Source organism: Hippocampus bargibanti, linkage group LG08 (genome assembly GCF_051943395.1).
Source record: "Hippocampus bargibanti isolate YZ-2025 linkage group LG08, ASM5194339v1, whole genome shotgun sequence".
Classification (NCBI taxonomy): domain Eukaryota; kingdom Metazoa; phylum Chordata; class Actinopteri; order Syngnathiformes; family Syngnathidae; genus Hippocampus; species Hippocampus bargibanti.
In genome coordinates, this window is record NC_142741.1 from 25,539,806 (window position 1) to 25,555,414 (window position 15,609).

A 15,609-nucleotide genomic window follows, 5' to 3' on the forward strand; every position below is an offset into this window, starting at 1 on the left:
GTAACTAGCTGGCTGGCTATCTATTAGGTATCTTTTGGCTATCGATTGGCTAGCTAGCTGGCTTTCTATCTATTGGAGTTACTTCCGGGTTGAGTGTGGCTGCCGCTGCTCACCTGCAGAAAAACTGATCCTGTTACTGTAAAGTGACCTTGAGAGTTTTGAAAGGCGCTCCTAAATGAAATGTATTATTATATTATATTAATTATATTATGTTATGTTATATTATAGTGACTGTAAAGTGTCCGTGAGAGCTATGAAAGGCACTTAAAATGAAATGTATTATTATATTGTTATTATTATATGTGTCTAGCCTACTAGCTAAGTAGCTAGCTAGGTAGATATGTATCTAGCTAACGAGCTAAGTAGCTAGCTAGGGAGATATGTGTCTAGCTAACTAGCTAAGAAGATTATTATTATAAAATGTGTCCAGCTAAGTAGCTAGCTAGATTGGTAGATGTGTATCTAGCTAACTAGCTAAGATGATTATTATTATTATTATTATTACAATAAAAGAAATGACATGAAAACTCACAACCACAATTTCCCAAGTATTCTCCATACACACTTAACATGGAAAACATGCCATATGTATATATGTATATACATAGCATTTTTTTACAGAACAACATTTTCCAGAATAAGCTAAGTAAGTGTGTTTGTGCAACTGTGCATGTAAAGTTTTTTTTTTTTTTTTTTTTTTAGGGCAGGGCTAGCATCCACCACGACCTGGCAGGAAAAACAGGAATAGGCCTCGTCGTCTGACGGTGACTCAACCGTGCTTAGGATTCTCACTTGGCTTAAAAAAATAAATAAAATTAAAATAAAAAAGGGCAACAGGAAGTGTTCCTTGTTCTGTAATTTCAAGCCATCCAAAAAAGTCGCACCACCTCTTTTATTTCCAAAGTGTTTGTTTGACTGCTTGATGCTATATATCTCATATGAAAATATCAAATAATGTAATAGGAAACAGTTTCGTAGTTTAATTTTTTTTTTTATTGTAACAAAGTTTGACTTTGGCAGAACAGCAAAGCCAGAATTTAGTTTTCAATGCGACAAAACCCCGTTGCTTCAAAATATAATGTGTCTTTATTTTAATTGATTTTTATCCCAATCCTCCATTCGACATTGATGGGCATTATTTGATCAATCAATGCAATTTATTGGGAAATAAAAATATGCAAGCTCTGCAAATACCTGAGCTCCTGTTCGAGTGCCGTTTCATTCATTGCACTAATGTAATTACATCATAACACCACCCCCCCCCCCCACCCGACCCCACAAAAAAAAGTTTTTAAAAAATGGAGCAATTATACTGTTGAATGTCCAAAAATAACATATGTGTACATATACATACAGTGATACCTTGGCTTACGAACTTAATTGGTTCCCAGACAGAGTGTGTAAGGTCAAAACTGTGTATCCCAAAAAATGATTTCCCATAGGAAACCATTAAAATGAGACTAATCCGTTCCCAGGTCCCCATAAAACATAATCTTCTAATTTTCTAAGCCTTAAAACTACACAAAATAGACAGTATTTTATGTATAATAAATGTGCTACGGTATTATATTTAAAGAAATAAACTGTACTGTATAATAAAGTGGTTTTATTTACCTTTGTGATGGTCGTTGACGGAATGGAATGGAGTGGCCGGTTTCATCAGCATTAAAAACTTGATGAGGAACGTATCCTTCTTCTTCTTCTTTCACCATCTTGAGGAATAATCCCTTGTAGGTGCTTTCTCTGTGATAATTTTATCTAGTTCCTCATCAATTGTGTTCTGTTTAGCTGGGTTGATAGCTTTTTGCATCAAGTCTACAGATGGCTTATGCGGGTTATTTGTGGAGTCTGACTGATGGGAATTTTAACCTTGCAGTCTACACTCTGCCTTTGAACTATCAAAGTTGAAACGAGTCAAAATGTCACTGTTTTCTATCCATTTCGTCACTCTCTCTGTCGTCTGCCTGTCTCTTTAATGTTTAAACCACCTCCCTCACTGCTGCGTTCTTGAGCAATCACATAGCTTTAACCGACGACGATAGAAGACAAAAGCACTCGGCTGCCATCTTGTTGCTAGAAGAACGGGCTCGTTGGCGAACAACACATCCCTCATTGTGGCGCTCCGTGTGTATCCCGAATAATAGTTCGTATGCCAAGGTAAAATTTTCAGAAATGTAACGTTCGTAAGCCGAGGGGTTCGTAAACCGAGGTATCACCGTACTTCTTTCTCTATAATCTTTTTTTTTTCTGAGTTGACTTGTGCCGGTTAGATAACAGAAAACGTACATTTTCACAGGTTCAAGGTGTAAACAAATTTCTGTGCCGTGGTTTGCGCACGTTAAAAGTTGGGTGGCTGTTGCTTAGCACCAGAGAATAAGATGAAGAAAGAAAAAAAAGTGTGTGTGTGAGAGAGAGAGAGAGAGAGAGAGAGCAAAAATAAAAAGCTGCCTTTTGATCAAGATATTACAGTAATATCTTGGCTTACGTACTTAATCGTTTCCCAGACAGAGTGCGTAAGGTGAAAAGTGTTTATCGCAAAAATGAATTTCCCATAGGAAACCATTAAAATGAGAATAATCCGTTCCCAGGTCCCCATAAAACATAATTTTCTAATTTTCTAAGCCTTAAAACGACACAAAATATACCTTATTTTATGTATCATAAATGTGCTGTGGTATTATAATTAAAGAAATAAACTGTACTGTATAATAAAGTCGGTATGGCCGGTTTCATCAGCATTAAACACTTGAGGAACGTAGCCTTCTTCTTTCACCATCTTGAGGAATGATCCCTTGTAGGTGCTTTCTCGGTGATAATTTTATCTAGTTCCTCATCAATTGTGTTCTGTTTAGCTGGGTTGATAGCTTTTTGCATCAATTGTACAGATGGCTTGTGCAGGGGTTTGTGGAGCTTGATTGATGGGATATTTAACCTTGCTGTCTACACTTTGCCTTTGAACTATCAAAGTTGAAACTCTCACTGTCGTCTGCCTGTCTCTTTAATGTTTAAACCACCTCCCCTCCCCTCACTGCTGCGTTCTTGACCAATCCCGTGGCTTTAACCACAGACTGGGGACGGGGAATAGAGGACAAAAACAGCCGGCTGCCATTTTGTTGTTCGAAGAACGGGCTCGTTCGCGAACGACATCACTCATTGAGGCAGCTCGGTGTACGAAAAAAGTTTGTGTGCCAAGGTAAAATTTTCAGAAATGTAACGTTCGTAAACCGAAAAGTTCGTAAGCCAAGGGGTTCGCGAAACCGAGGTATCACTGTACATGGAAAGAAAATTTGAGGTGAATTAAGTTGCTGTGTTGCCCTCTGAGGATTTTGGTCTACTTCCAAAACTTGCCGCCACAACAAAATGATGTATCAGGTCGACTCGGAAACTGACATCCGATCGTTTCCGCAGAAGCTTTCCAAAAGTTTACTTTTGGTTGCAGGCTTGGAAAAAAATGGTTCTACGTACCTTGTTGCAAGTGCGTTGGCTAAAGTGCAAGGTCAGCTATACATAACACATCATTTCTTCACACAAGTTGCAGCAAGGCCTCTCTGAGGTAAAATTCCTTCTTCTTTTTTTTGTTTCTTTCACAGTGCAAAGCAGTTTTGCTTCAAATTGGATTTGCATTTTGTACCTAGCGCTTTTGTAGCATCTAGAATTGATTGTCCATCATCTTTTTTTTTTTTGCAGTATAATTAATCAACTCAAAATGATATGCAGGCAAAGTCCACATATGTCAGGTCAATGACATCCCACCTAAAAAATAAAAAAAAATGAAAAAAAGATGATGACTCATATGTCCATTATCTAAATTCCAGGTGTCCAAACTTTAAGGCATCATGTATAGAAACTATTTCACAGAGTTGAAAAAGTACATTATGTTTGATACGATATACAAACAGGGTGCAATATATACAAAAACGCTCTTGACGAAAAACGTAAACTCCCCACATGTAAAAATGAACATGAGCTTCATACCAAAAGCTACAGCCGACTAATATTGATTAATCTTTTTTTAATCTGAGAGCAAATAATCTTCTTAATGCGTGGGAATACAATCATGAGACGTACTGTCACCGATATTTCAATGAAAAAAAAAAGGGATGCGAAAAACCTGAATTTCAGAATTTGACATTTTCACTATATACACCTGTATATACACTTGTGTGTGTGTGTATATACGTATGTATACACGTATACGTATGTATACACGTATACGTGTATACGTATGGTTACACACGTATACGTATGTATACACACGTATACGTATGTACACGTATACATATATACACGTATATGTATGTATACATGTATATATACATGTATATGTATGTATACATACATACGTATATGGACACATACATACGTATATGGATACATACATACATACATACATACATACATACATACATACATACGTACATGCATACATACATACGTACATGCATACATACATACATACATGCATACATACATACATACGTATATATAAATGTATTTTGCACCTATTTTTTTCCTTCTATTTTTCAGTGTAGTTTCGCATACTCCTTCATATTTTGGAAATAATGAGCGTGACGATGGCGAAACGGAAGGACCAACCTACAAAAAAAAAAAAAAAAAAAAAAAAAACCTTGAGTTCTGTTTTTGTCCCGCTTTTTTAAAAATACTCTCGCTCTAACCGATTTGATCTTGTTGATAGCAGCGCACGACTGCCAGCAAGCCTTCATTTGGTTTCTTCGCTCTTCAAATTCACAGCGCTTGTAGCTGAAAAGCTTGTACGAGCGCTACATGGGTCTGTAGCAAGGTTAAAATAAAATAAAATAAACAATAAGAAATGAGAATGAAAATCTTCCTCTTACTTTTAGTCTGCTTCCTTTCACGGGAAGGTATGTTCACCTCGAACGATATGCGAGGAGAACTCGTACCGGTCTTTGCTGTGGTGACCACAGATGTTACATTCCAGCGGATCCCTGTATCCATGGCAACCCATGTGGATGGTGTACATGACGTGGTCCAGGAAGAGCACTTGGCAATGTTCGCATTGGAAGGCCCGCAACTCCCGACCTTCCCGTCCAAACACCCGCACTCCTTCTTGGGCGCCGGGCCTCTCTCCGCATTGTCGCGACAGCCCGCTCGCAGCTCCTGGTCCCGTTCTGGGCGACACGTCCGCCACGCGGTCGCCCGAATAGACCGCGGGGCTGGAACGTGACCCGAGACCGGACGGGAGGCTCCCGACGGGGTTCGGGTGGCGCTCCGGAGGACCGCTACCAGCCGACTCGGGCGATTCTCCTCCGCTGTTGCTCGGCGACTCTTCCTGCGCCGACTGGGTGGGCCGGCCGTGCCGAGGCAAGGAAGCAGGCCCGTTGGCGACGCCGTGGCCGGGGAAGTCAGAAGGGATCGTGGGATGCGGGGGCAGTGAGTCGGTATTCCTCGAACGCTCCGCTCTCTGGTCAAGAGGCACAACGTGATGGTAGAGAGGGTTGACCACGGGCACCACGTCCCTCATGGAGATGTGGTGACCCGCGTGATGAAGAAGGGGCCGAAGCGTTTCGGATCCCAAGTAGGTCAGGGCGTTGCCCATGGATTGCTCCATCATGTGGGCCGACAACAGCTCAGGCTGCTTCTCAAACTTCAGGCCCATCTCATATCCCATTTCGGGGTAGCTGTAGCGCACCATCTTTTCACCTGTTGCAAAAACAGAGCGGGATGATAAACCGGCACAGGCGTCAAAGTCGAGGCCCGCGGGTCAAATCTGGCCCGTCACCTCATTTTATTCGGTCCGCGAAAGAAAATCAAACGAGGGGAAATTCCAAGTCCGAACCCAAATTTCATGTAAACCATAAGAACAGTCAGTATTTTTTTACTTCAAATTTGGAAACAATTTTTTTTGTGTTCTCTATATGTTGTTGAGGGGATGATAATAATGATAATGATAATAGTACATTTAATTTATAAGCGCCTTTCAAAACTCTCAAGGTCACAGGATAAGTTTTTCTATGGGTGAGCAGCGGCAGCCACACGCACCAGCGTTCACTTAACACGGAATAACACAAATAGAGAGAAAGATAGCGAGCCAGCTAATAGATAGCTAATAGATAGCTATCTAGCTAGACAGCTAATAGATAGCTAGATAGATAGCTAGCTATCACTGTATTTGCTATCCGTTGGCTGGATAGCTAGATAGCTAGCTAGCCGGCAGTGATACAGTGATACCTCGGGTTACGAACCCCTTGGCTTACGAACTTTTCGGTTTATGAACGTTAAATTTATGAACATTTTACCTTGGCATACAAACTATTTTTCGGGATACACACGGAGTGCCACAATGATTGAGGTGTCGTTCGCGAACGAGCCCGTTCTCCTAGAAAAAAAATGGCAGCCGTCTGTTTTTGTCCTCTATTCCCCGCCTCCAGTTGTCGGTTAAAGCCACGTGACTGGTCAAGAACGCAGCAGTGAGGGTGGGGTTTACAGACAGAGAGAGTGAAGCAGTGACATTTGGACTGTTTCAACTTGGATCGTTTAAAGGCAGAGTGTGAACTGCAAGGTTAAAATATCCCATCAATCAGGCTCCACAAATAACCCGCGCAAGTCACTTTTCACCTTACACACTCCGAGTATGATTATAATTAAGTTCGAAAGCCAAGGTATCACTGTACTTTATATTTGAGTTCAAAATGGCTTTTTTTTGAGTTTGGCACCCTTCTTTTGACACTGTCAAACCATTTGAATGATGGTACTTAGCATGATTAGAGAAACCACACACATGAAAAAAAATGTATCACTCAGCTCAACCCCTCCAGCATTTTAAAGAGCCGCAAATCCAGTAAGTCAAAAGCCAAAACTGCCTGGTTGGGATGTACTCAAGCAGGTTTGTCACTGACATGTTTGACTTCATGTTCAAGTTGTAAAAGTATGAAATGTGGAAAGCCCCATCCATCTACGAATGGAGACCAAACCTTCCAGAGCAGGGATGCGCTGAGCTGTAAACACGATTGCAAGTAGCAACGTTACAGCTGTCGCTTAACCGCAAAATGAAAAGCATTTCCTTGCCATTCTGTCCTGAGGCTGCGCTAACTTCCTCAATCTGTGTATCGTAGATCTGGCAAAACAAATAACAGTTCTGGCTGCTCTTTCTGCCATTTTTTTTTCAGATTTTGTCATTTGAATATGTTTTTCCACTCTTTGGTATGTGGATCGTATTTTCAAATTGTGGTCTCAAAAGTGTCTATCTGCACGCTCCATGCTAGCAAGCACCCAGTAATTTATGTTTCCATTCATCCTCTGAGTTTAAAAGGCAAGACCAGGTTTTCACCTGAAGGATAAGGAACCCTTTGAAGGACAACCGACGCCAAGTCGTGTCGATAATTTGTCAAATCACTTCTACTGAGCTTATTTTACAAAGATTCCACCGCGCTGAATATTCAGGAAGTCTTGTTTTCCAGTTGATGACGATGCCTGACGTGACGTCACGTCTGGAACGCCCCTGAACCGAGAAAGCGACACACAATGCATTTTAGGTACTTTGTTTGGTCTGAAAACTTCGTGTTGATGGCGAAATTAGAAGGAAAACAAAACATAAATAACGCGCTGGTGAATCGTTGTGTGTTGCACCAAGACTACTATTTGATTCTCAATTGCAAACATTTATGCTTTCCTCTTCAGAACTATTTTTTGTCACGAACTGGGGGCTGCATTTGACTAAAAATTTGACTAAAAATATCATCCTGCATGTTTTGGCTATTTTAGATGCTCAAAAACGCTTTTCTGATGTCAGTTAGGAAACAAAGAAATGGTGTCGGTTGTCCTTTAAACGAGCTGACGAGCTGCCTGTGTTGTTAAATACTCACCAACAAATTTCTGCGGTGTAGTACTCTTCCTTTTTCCAACGGTGCTGTTTAGTCTTTCGATCACGAGCGGACGCTCAAATGCCGTCATGGGCCTCGGCTCTTTTGGAATTTCATCTGGGAAAATAATAAATAAAAAAAATCAAGATAACTAATTACTTTCAGAGGAGGCAGAAATGACAGTGGAAACATTTTAATGCATTATTGTTTAAAAAATGACCTGGTTTATGGTAAATGTGACCTAATGCTAAAGCTAAGCTAACGAAACTAGCATTGATGTAGCTGTAGTTTTAACTCTTAAAACCAAACATTGGGTTTCGTACCTGGCCATGCAAAGTGACTCCTGTAGACTATTTTATTGATTATCAGAGTTACAAAGAAGTTATATTTTGATATACTGTATTAATTTTGTCCAAAAAGTAACATGATAGGAGAACTAGGCCCACGAGCTAACCAGTTTATTTCTTTAAAAAAATGTTTGTGGGGCTTATTTGAAAAGAGGAACTCATGGAATAATGAAACATGAGAAAAGCCGACAACGTTCAAGAAAAACAAAGCTGTATTTAAGACCTCCGACTTCCCACCCCATTCCATCAACGACATCACAAAGGTAAATAAAACGACTTTATTATACACTACAGTTCATTTCTCTAATTACAGTCCTTATGGAAAGTGACTCTCCTTCCAAACAGCAATTCCCTGCCCCCTCCGACCTCCCACCCCATTACATCAAGCCATCAATGACCATCACAAAGGTAAATAAAACAACTTTATTATATAGTACAGTTTATTTATTTAATTACAATCCTTATGGAATGTGACTCTCCTTCCAAACAGCAATTCCCTCTGACCGCCCTCCCCATTACATCAAGCCATCAATGACCATCACAAATGTAGTGAAAAAGTGTATTTCTTTCATTACGATACAATAGCATTATTATACATAGAATAAGGTATGTTGTGTGTAGTTTTAAGGCTTATTTAGTTGAAAAGTGTATTTTATGGACACCCGGGAACGGATTATTCCCATTTTAATGGTTTCCTATGGGAATTTTTAAAAAAACAACATTTTAAAAAAAACAGAGGCCGCTCTTTGTTGTGGTTATAACATGATGGGCAGAATTTCCCTCAGCTGGTTACATATTTACAATTCCTCAAAATATAAATGACCTGCATAAGGTCCCGTGTTGCCAGTTGGGTCCAAACCGATGCTCTGCAGGTAACCGTGGCAGCGTTCTTTGTGCTCCTCAAGGGAACTGCGCTGTTTGTAGCTCCGCCCACAGTAGCTGCACTTGTGCGGCTTGCCAACTAAAAATGAAACAACATGCACGAGTCAAGAGGTGCACCTTTTAATTCATTCACGTTTGCACAGAATAAGAATGCAGGAATTCGGCGGGACAAAAAGCGACTATGCATCCCACTGTCTGTCAATAGCAAATGTCTTTTTCTTTCTTTCCAACAGACGCGCGGCATGTCGGTTGAACTGCGAAATCAGTCTATGTGTGTATAAATGATGTATACAGTGATACCTTAGCTTATGAACTTAATTGGTTCCCAGACAGAGTGTGTAAGGCGAAAAGTGTTTTATCCTAAAAAATAATTTCCCATGGGAAAGCATTAAAATGAGAATAATCCGTTCCCAGGTCCCCATAAAACATCAATTTCTAAGCCTAAAAGCTAAATAAATATACCTTATTTTATGTATAAGAAATGTGCTCTGGTATTATAATTAAAGAAATAAACTACAATATAATAAAGTTGTTTTATTGACCTTTGTGTTGGTCGTTGATTACTTGATGGAATGGAGTGTCCGGTTTCATCAGCATTAAACACTTGATGAGGAACGTAACCTTCTTCTTTCACCATCTTGAGAAATGATCCCTTGTAGGTGCTTTCTCTGCCATAATTTTATCTAGTTCTTCATGAATTGTATTCTGTTTAGCTGGGTTGATAGCTTTTTGTATCAAGTGTACAGATGGCTTGTGTGGGTTATTTGTGGAGCTTGATTGATGGGAATTTTAACCTTGCAGTCTACACTCTGCCTTTGAACGATCAAAGTTGAAACTCTCTCACTGTCGTCTGCCTGTCTCTTTAATGTTTAAACCACCCCCTCACTGCTGCGTTCTTGACCAATCACGTGGCTTTAACCGAAGACTGGGGGCGGGGAATAGAGGACAAAAACAGTCGGCTGACATTTTGTTCGCAAACGACACATTACTCGTTGAGGCAGCTCCGTGTACGAAAAAAGGTTGTATGCCAGGGTAAAGTTCATATGTTAAGGTAAAATTTTCATAAATGTAACGTTTGTAAACCGAAAAGTTCGTAAACCAAGGGGTTCGTAAACCGAGGTATCACTGTATTAGAAAGGAGCTTTATCGGCAGATAAAAATATTGAATGAATTCTGTCGGTGCTGCATTGAAACCATAGTGAGGCTTTTTCGTTCACCAAATAGGTGAACTAGGATTGAATTATAGGAATTTTAGACAAGGACGTGGCATGACGGAAATGAATGAATCAAGAAATTCCATTCCTTTGATTACTTTTCAGAGTGCAAGTGGGAGGAATTTAGTCAATCTGAAATGTTACGGTCTTTATTAAAAAAAAAAAATGTGCGTCAAGTATGGAGTTGTTTTTTTTTTACAAATAAGGGCGAGTTTCAATATGACTTGAGTGTGGATGCATGAGAGACATACCATTTTATATTTAGCAACACACCAACATAAGACACCAAACGGATGTTGGAAAGACCTTTCGAATTAACCTTTCAGAATGCTTCTCAATTATTCATGCAGATAAAGTAGAAAATTATGTTTTATGGGGACCTGGTTACGGATTATTCTCATTTTAATGGTTTCCTATGGGAAATTATTTTTTGGGATACACACTTTTCGCCTTACACTGTCTGAGAACCAATTAAGTTTGTAAGCCAAGGTATCACTGTACAATAAAAAAATAGCAACCCCAAGCATAGTAAACAAAATGACACACAGGGGTTGACTACTTCCTGAAACTGGAAATGACTTTGATTTTGGGAAATGCAAATAACGGGAGAGCAAATGGTCTCTGATAGGAAAGTAGGTTACAGTTGACAGACCCCACCTTCGCCTCCCCCCCAGGTGGAGTCAAGTAAGACGAAGAAAGAAAACAGCACGTCCTTGGTTCCTAGCAACAAAGCTTTTACAGGAAGAAAGATAACTGCATGTATACTTCACAAACACAAAGAGTACCTGCGGCCTTGGTGACCGCTGTCGCTGTGTCATCGCATACTTATTGATTTTATTCTATATTTATTGCATTTGATTTCAAATAGATTGGTGTGGTGTTAGGATCCTCCAAAGCAGTTTTTGCAAAACTCGTATAAAAGTTGAATTAAAAATAAATAAATGAATACATAAACGAATGAACGAATAAATAAATAGACAGCTAGATAGATAGACAGATAGCAAAATAAATAATGACACATACATAAATAACTAAACAAATAGATGGATAAATAAATAGATAGACAGATAAAGAAGTAAACACATAGACAAATAGATAAATAAATATATAAACAAATAAGTAAATAAATAAATACACAGAAATTAATGAATAAATAGACGGGGAGATAGACACATAGATACACGAATAAATAAAGAAATAGATGGACAGGTAAATAAATAGACAAATAAATGTATAAAGTGAACAATAAATAAATCATACATACATACTGTAAATAATTAGATAGAGAAATACATAAATAAATCATACATAAATACATAGATAAATAAATAAATAAATAAATAAATAAATAGATAGGTAGATAGACAAATAGATAATAAAGAACTAAACAAATAATGGTACATAAATAAGTAAAGAAATAGATTCACAGATAAATAAGTAAATACGGTAAATAAATAGACCAATATAGAGATGGGTAGATAGACAGATAAATAAATAAACAAATAAATGGACAAATAAATAATACACAAATAAATAGATAGATGAATAAATAGATAGACAGATAAATAAATGGAGAAATAAACAAATAAATGCTTGTTTGACAAAACACTCAAAATAAATAAATAGATAACTAAATAAATAATACATAAATATTACATACATCCACAAACAAACAAACAAACAAACAAATAAATAGTAAAGTGTCTCAGAGTTTGGAAAGGTGCTTAAAAATAAAATGTATTATTATTATAACTAACTAACTAAATGAATGAATGAATCAATAAATAAAATGGGAGTGTTGTGTTGGGTTGCCAAGAAAGATTCTTACCGGCATGTGTGCGCAAATGCCCCGTGAGTGCATCACGACGGCGACATGCGTAGCTGCAGAAGGGACACTTGAAGGGTTTTTCGCCCGTGTGCAACTTAATGTGCCGCAGCAGATTTCCCTTCTGAGTGAAGGAGACACCACACTGGTTGCACTGGAACGGCCGCTCACCTGAAGGAGGGAGGAACACACAGCAATTCACCTCAGCGCACTTACTCTCAAAATATTAATGTAAACATCAATAAGATCGTCATTTTACAAATATGACATCACAACGCGGTATTTCATTGGTGAAGACCGAACGGCAACGTAAAGAAGGAACGACCTCACGCAAGTCAGCGGTGCGCTTACACACCACCGTGATGAGGTTCAGAAATGTGAAAACGGAACGCATCTAGAATGTAAACAACCGTGTAGTCTGCCTGCATTTTTTTTGCAGTACAGTGATACCTCGGTTTACGAACCCCTTGGCTTACGAACTTTTCAGTTTACCAACGTTAAAATGTATGAAAATGTTACCTTGGCATACAAACTTTTTTCGGGATACACACGGAGCTGCCTCAATGAGTGATGTGTCGTTCGCGAACAAGCCCGTTCTTCTAACAACAAAATGAAAACATAATTTTCTACTTTATAATTTGCTAAGCCTTAAAACTACACAAAATATACCTTATTTTATGTACAGTAAATGTGCTGTGGTATTATAATTAAAGAAATACACTTTACTGTATAATAAAGTCATTCAGATAAACAGAACACAATTGATGAGGAACTAGGTAAAATTATCGCAGAACAATTGATGAGGAACTAGGTAAAATTATCGCAGAGAAAGCACCTACAAGGGATCATTCCTCAAGATGGTGAAAGAAGAAGTTTACGTTCCTCATCAAGTGTTTAATGCTGATGAAAGCGGCCACTCCATTCCATCAAGCCATCAACGACCATCACAAAGGTAAATAAAACCACTTTATTATACAGTACAGTTTATTTCTTTCATTATAATACCATAGCACATTTATTATACATAAAATAAGGTATATTTTGTGTTGTTTTAAGGTTTAGAAAATTAGAAAGTAGAAAATTATGTTTTATGGGGACCTGGGAACGGATTCTTCTCATTTTAATGGTTTCCTATGGGAAATTAATTTTTTGGGATACACACTTTTCGCCTTACACACTCTGTCTGGGAACCAATTAAGTTCGTAAGCCAAGGTATCACTGTACTGTGACAACACCGTTCTGATGGAAAATCTTTTGACCAACAGTCAAGGTGGAAAGGAGAAATGTGATCCTACGTTGTGACAACCCACGTCTGTCATGGCGACGCTCGGAACAGGTTACGGGGGATTCCGAGGATATTTTTTTTCCCTGATAAAAATTTCAAGTCTGAGTTGTTGTCTTGGAAGAAACAAAAAAAAAAGGACGGCTCCACACCCTGTTTTTTTTTTTTTTTTTTTTTTAAAGAAAACAGCAAATGACGTCCGACTCCTGATGAAAAGGTGGTGTGCCTACAATACCATTTGGTGGTCGACTGGATGCATCCACGGCCATCTTTTGTCCAGAAATGCCATCCTGGGCATGACTTGGGCTCCGTGCCATCGATTCCCTCACAGATGTCCGTTCTTCTCCGGTTTGGGGCTCGCACCCCGGACTCGCGTTGTCGGCCTCTTCGCTCGTGTCTTCTTGCTTTATCTGTTTATCGCTCATTTCTTCAACAACAAAAAAAAAACAAAAAATAAAACAAACAGAGGTTTAGTTTGCATATTTGAACACAGAACGGCCATTTTGTTTGATGAAAACTAATCCCAACTTCAATTTCCACAGGCTGATAAATTCCTTATATGGAGCTTGGATGCCCTCTTCCGGCGGCTTTTGGGTGCAACACGAGGTTGTCAGACCAAACAAGTACAGCAAAATACATTGACGTGACTACCATGTGTCTTTTTTTCGGTCAGGGGCGTTCCGTTAGTGACGTCACGTAAGGACTCGTCACCAACTCAAAAACAAGACTTCCTGAATATTCAGCGCGAGTTTTAAAACGTAAAATATAGCTCTATGCCGTGGAATCTTATTAAAATACGCTCAGTAGAAGTCATTTGAAGCCATTTTGACACAACTTGTCTGGAGACGTCGGTTGTCCTTTAAAATGTAATGTATTCTTCTTCTTCTTATTGTTATTTGTCGATTTGGTGGGAGAATAAACAGTAACCCGGCAACTGAATTGGGAAGCTTTAGGATGGACTGTCACAATGCCAAAAAAAAAAAAAAAAGAGAGAAGCTAAATCTAAACAGGCTGGTCTGGTTTGGGGCTGTCTCCAGGGAAAGAAGGAGTGTCGAAGACCGTGTCGTTTATGGCGCCTTCCCGGTAATGGACACGAGCCCAGCGATAAGAACAAGACATTGCGCAATTGTGTGTCTGGGGGGTGTGGAGATGGCACGTCTACGTGTCGCGAGTTGCACCCGCGTCCGATTGGGATCGAGCTGATTGCACAAGAGCGGCTTGCCTGGAGGGAGGCCTTGCGTCAATGAGTAGACCACAAAGGCACTGGGACATAAATCTCGATCAATTAAACAATCAGGTATGAGGCGTGAGCTCTTAATTCCGGCTGAAACGTAATTATGGACTTACATTTGGGACAATTAAAAGCGCATAACTTTGTGCGAGTATTTTTGGGTGGGGGAAATTTGTGAGGTAGGGTTTTTAGTTCTTGGTTATTAGTGGTCATCTCCTTATTTTCTTCAGTGCTATAATTTCTTTCGTGATTGCTCCATTCTAAAATTTCCTGATAATTTATTTGTACTTCCAAGTACTAGAAATCAGAAAATCTCATGCAGTGTAAATTTAGGAGCAAAAAAACTATATAAACATATGTATGTACGTACATACGTGCATACGTTCATGCATACATACATACATACATACATACATACATACATACATATACGTACAGTTACATTATAGGTACAGTTATATAGTAATAAAAATCGATAATATGAAATATAAAATGATAAAAACAACACTAAGGTAAGTATAACATTTATAAATGAACTGTGCAGTAAACTGTTTTGTATACATTAGTTACAGTTATACAGTCATAAAAATTGATAATACGAAATATAAAATGATAAAAATGACACTAAAAGTTATAAAATGTATAAATGAACTGTAAAAAGTTTGGTATATAATAGTATTCAATAGAAAATGTTGCATAAAAACAACAGATTGACATCGTATACTATCCTGTCGTGTAAACGTCACGTCGGCCATTTTGAATGGATTTCGACTTACGACCGTTTGACTTACGACCATTTTGTCAGAATCCAATGACAAAATTTTATTCAAGAAATATTTGTTTCATAATAATAATAATAATATTCACCCATCCATTTTGAATGGATTTCGACTTACGACCGTTTTGTCAGAATCCAATGACAAAATTTTACTCAAGAAATATTTGTTTAATAATAATATTCATCCATCCATTTTGAATGGATTTCGA

General features: G+C 38.6%; 1 protein-coding gene across 4 annotated transcripts in view; it reads right to left on the minus strand.

Moving 5' to 3' along the window:
* Positions 1-15,609, minus strand: part of ikzf2 (IKAROS family zinc finger 2) — a 210,787-nt gene that overhangs the window by 144,640 nt on the left and 50,538 nt on the right. For 2 of the 4 annotated variants that reach the window (XM_089003438.1, XM_089003440.1), the window contains 5 exons: positions 13,627-13,818; positions 12,113-12,280; positions 9,012-9,149; positions 7,845-7,958; positions 977-5,682 (listed from right to left, as the gene is read on the minus strand). In XM_089003438.1, the coding sequence (XP_088859564.1) occupies positions 4,874-5,682; positions 7,845-7,958; positions 9,012-9,149; positions 12,113-12,280; positions 13,627-13,818 (1,421 nt within the window). In that variant the 3' untranslated portion in view covers positions 977-4,873. Of the gene's footprint in view, positions 1-976; positions 5,683-7,844; positions 7,959-9,011; positions 9,150-12,112; positions 12,281-13,626; positions 13,819-15,609 lie in introns of those variants that run through there. The other 2 variants (XM_089003439.1, XR_016115881.1) reach the window with 2 other exon arrangements.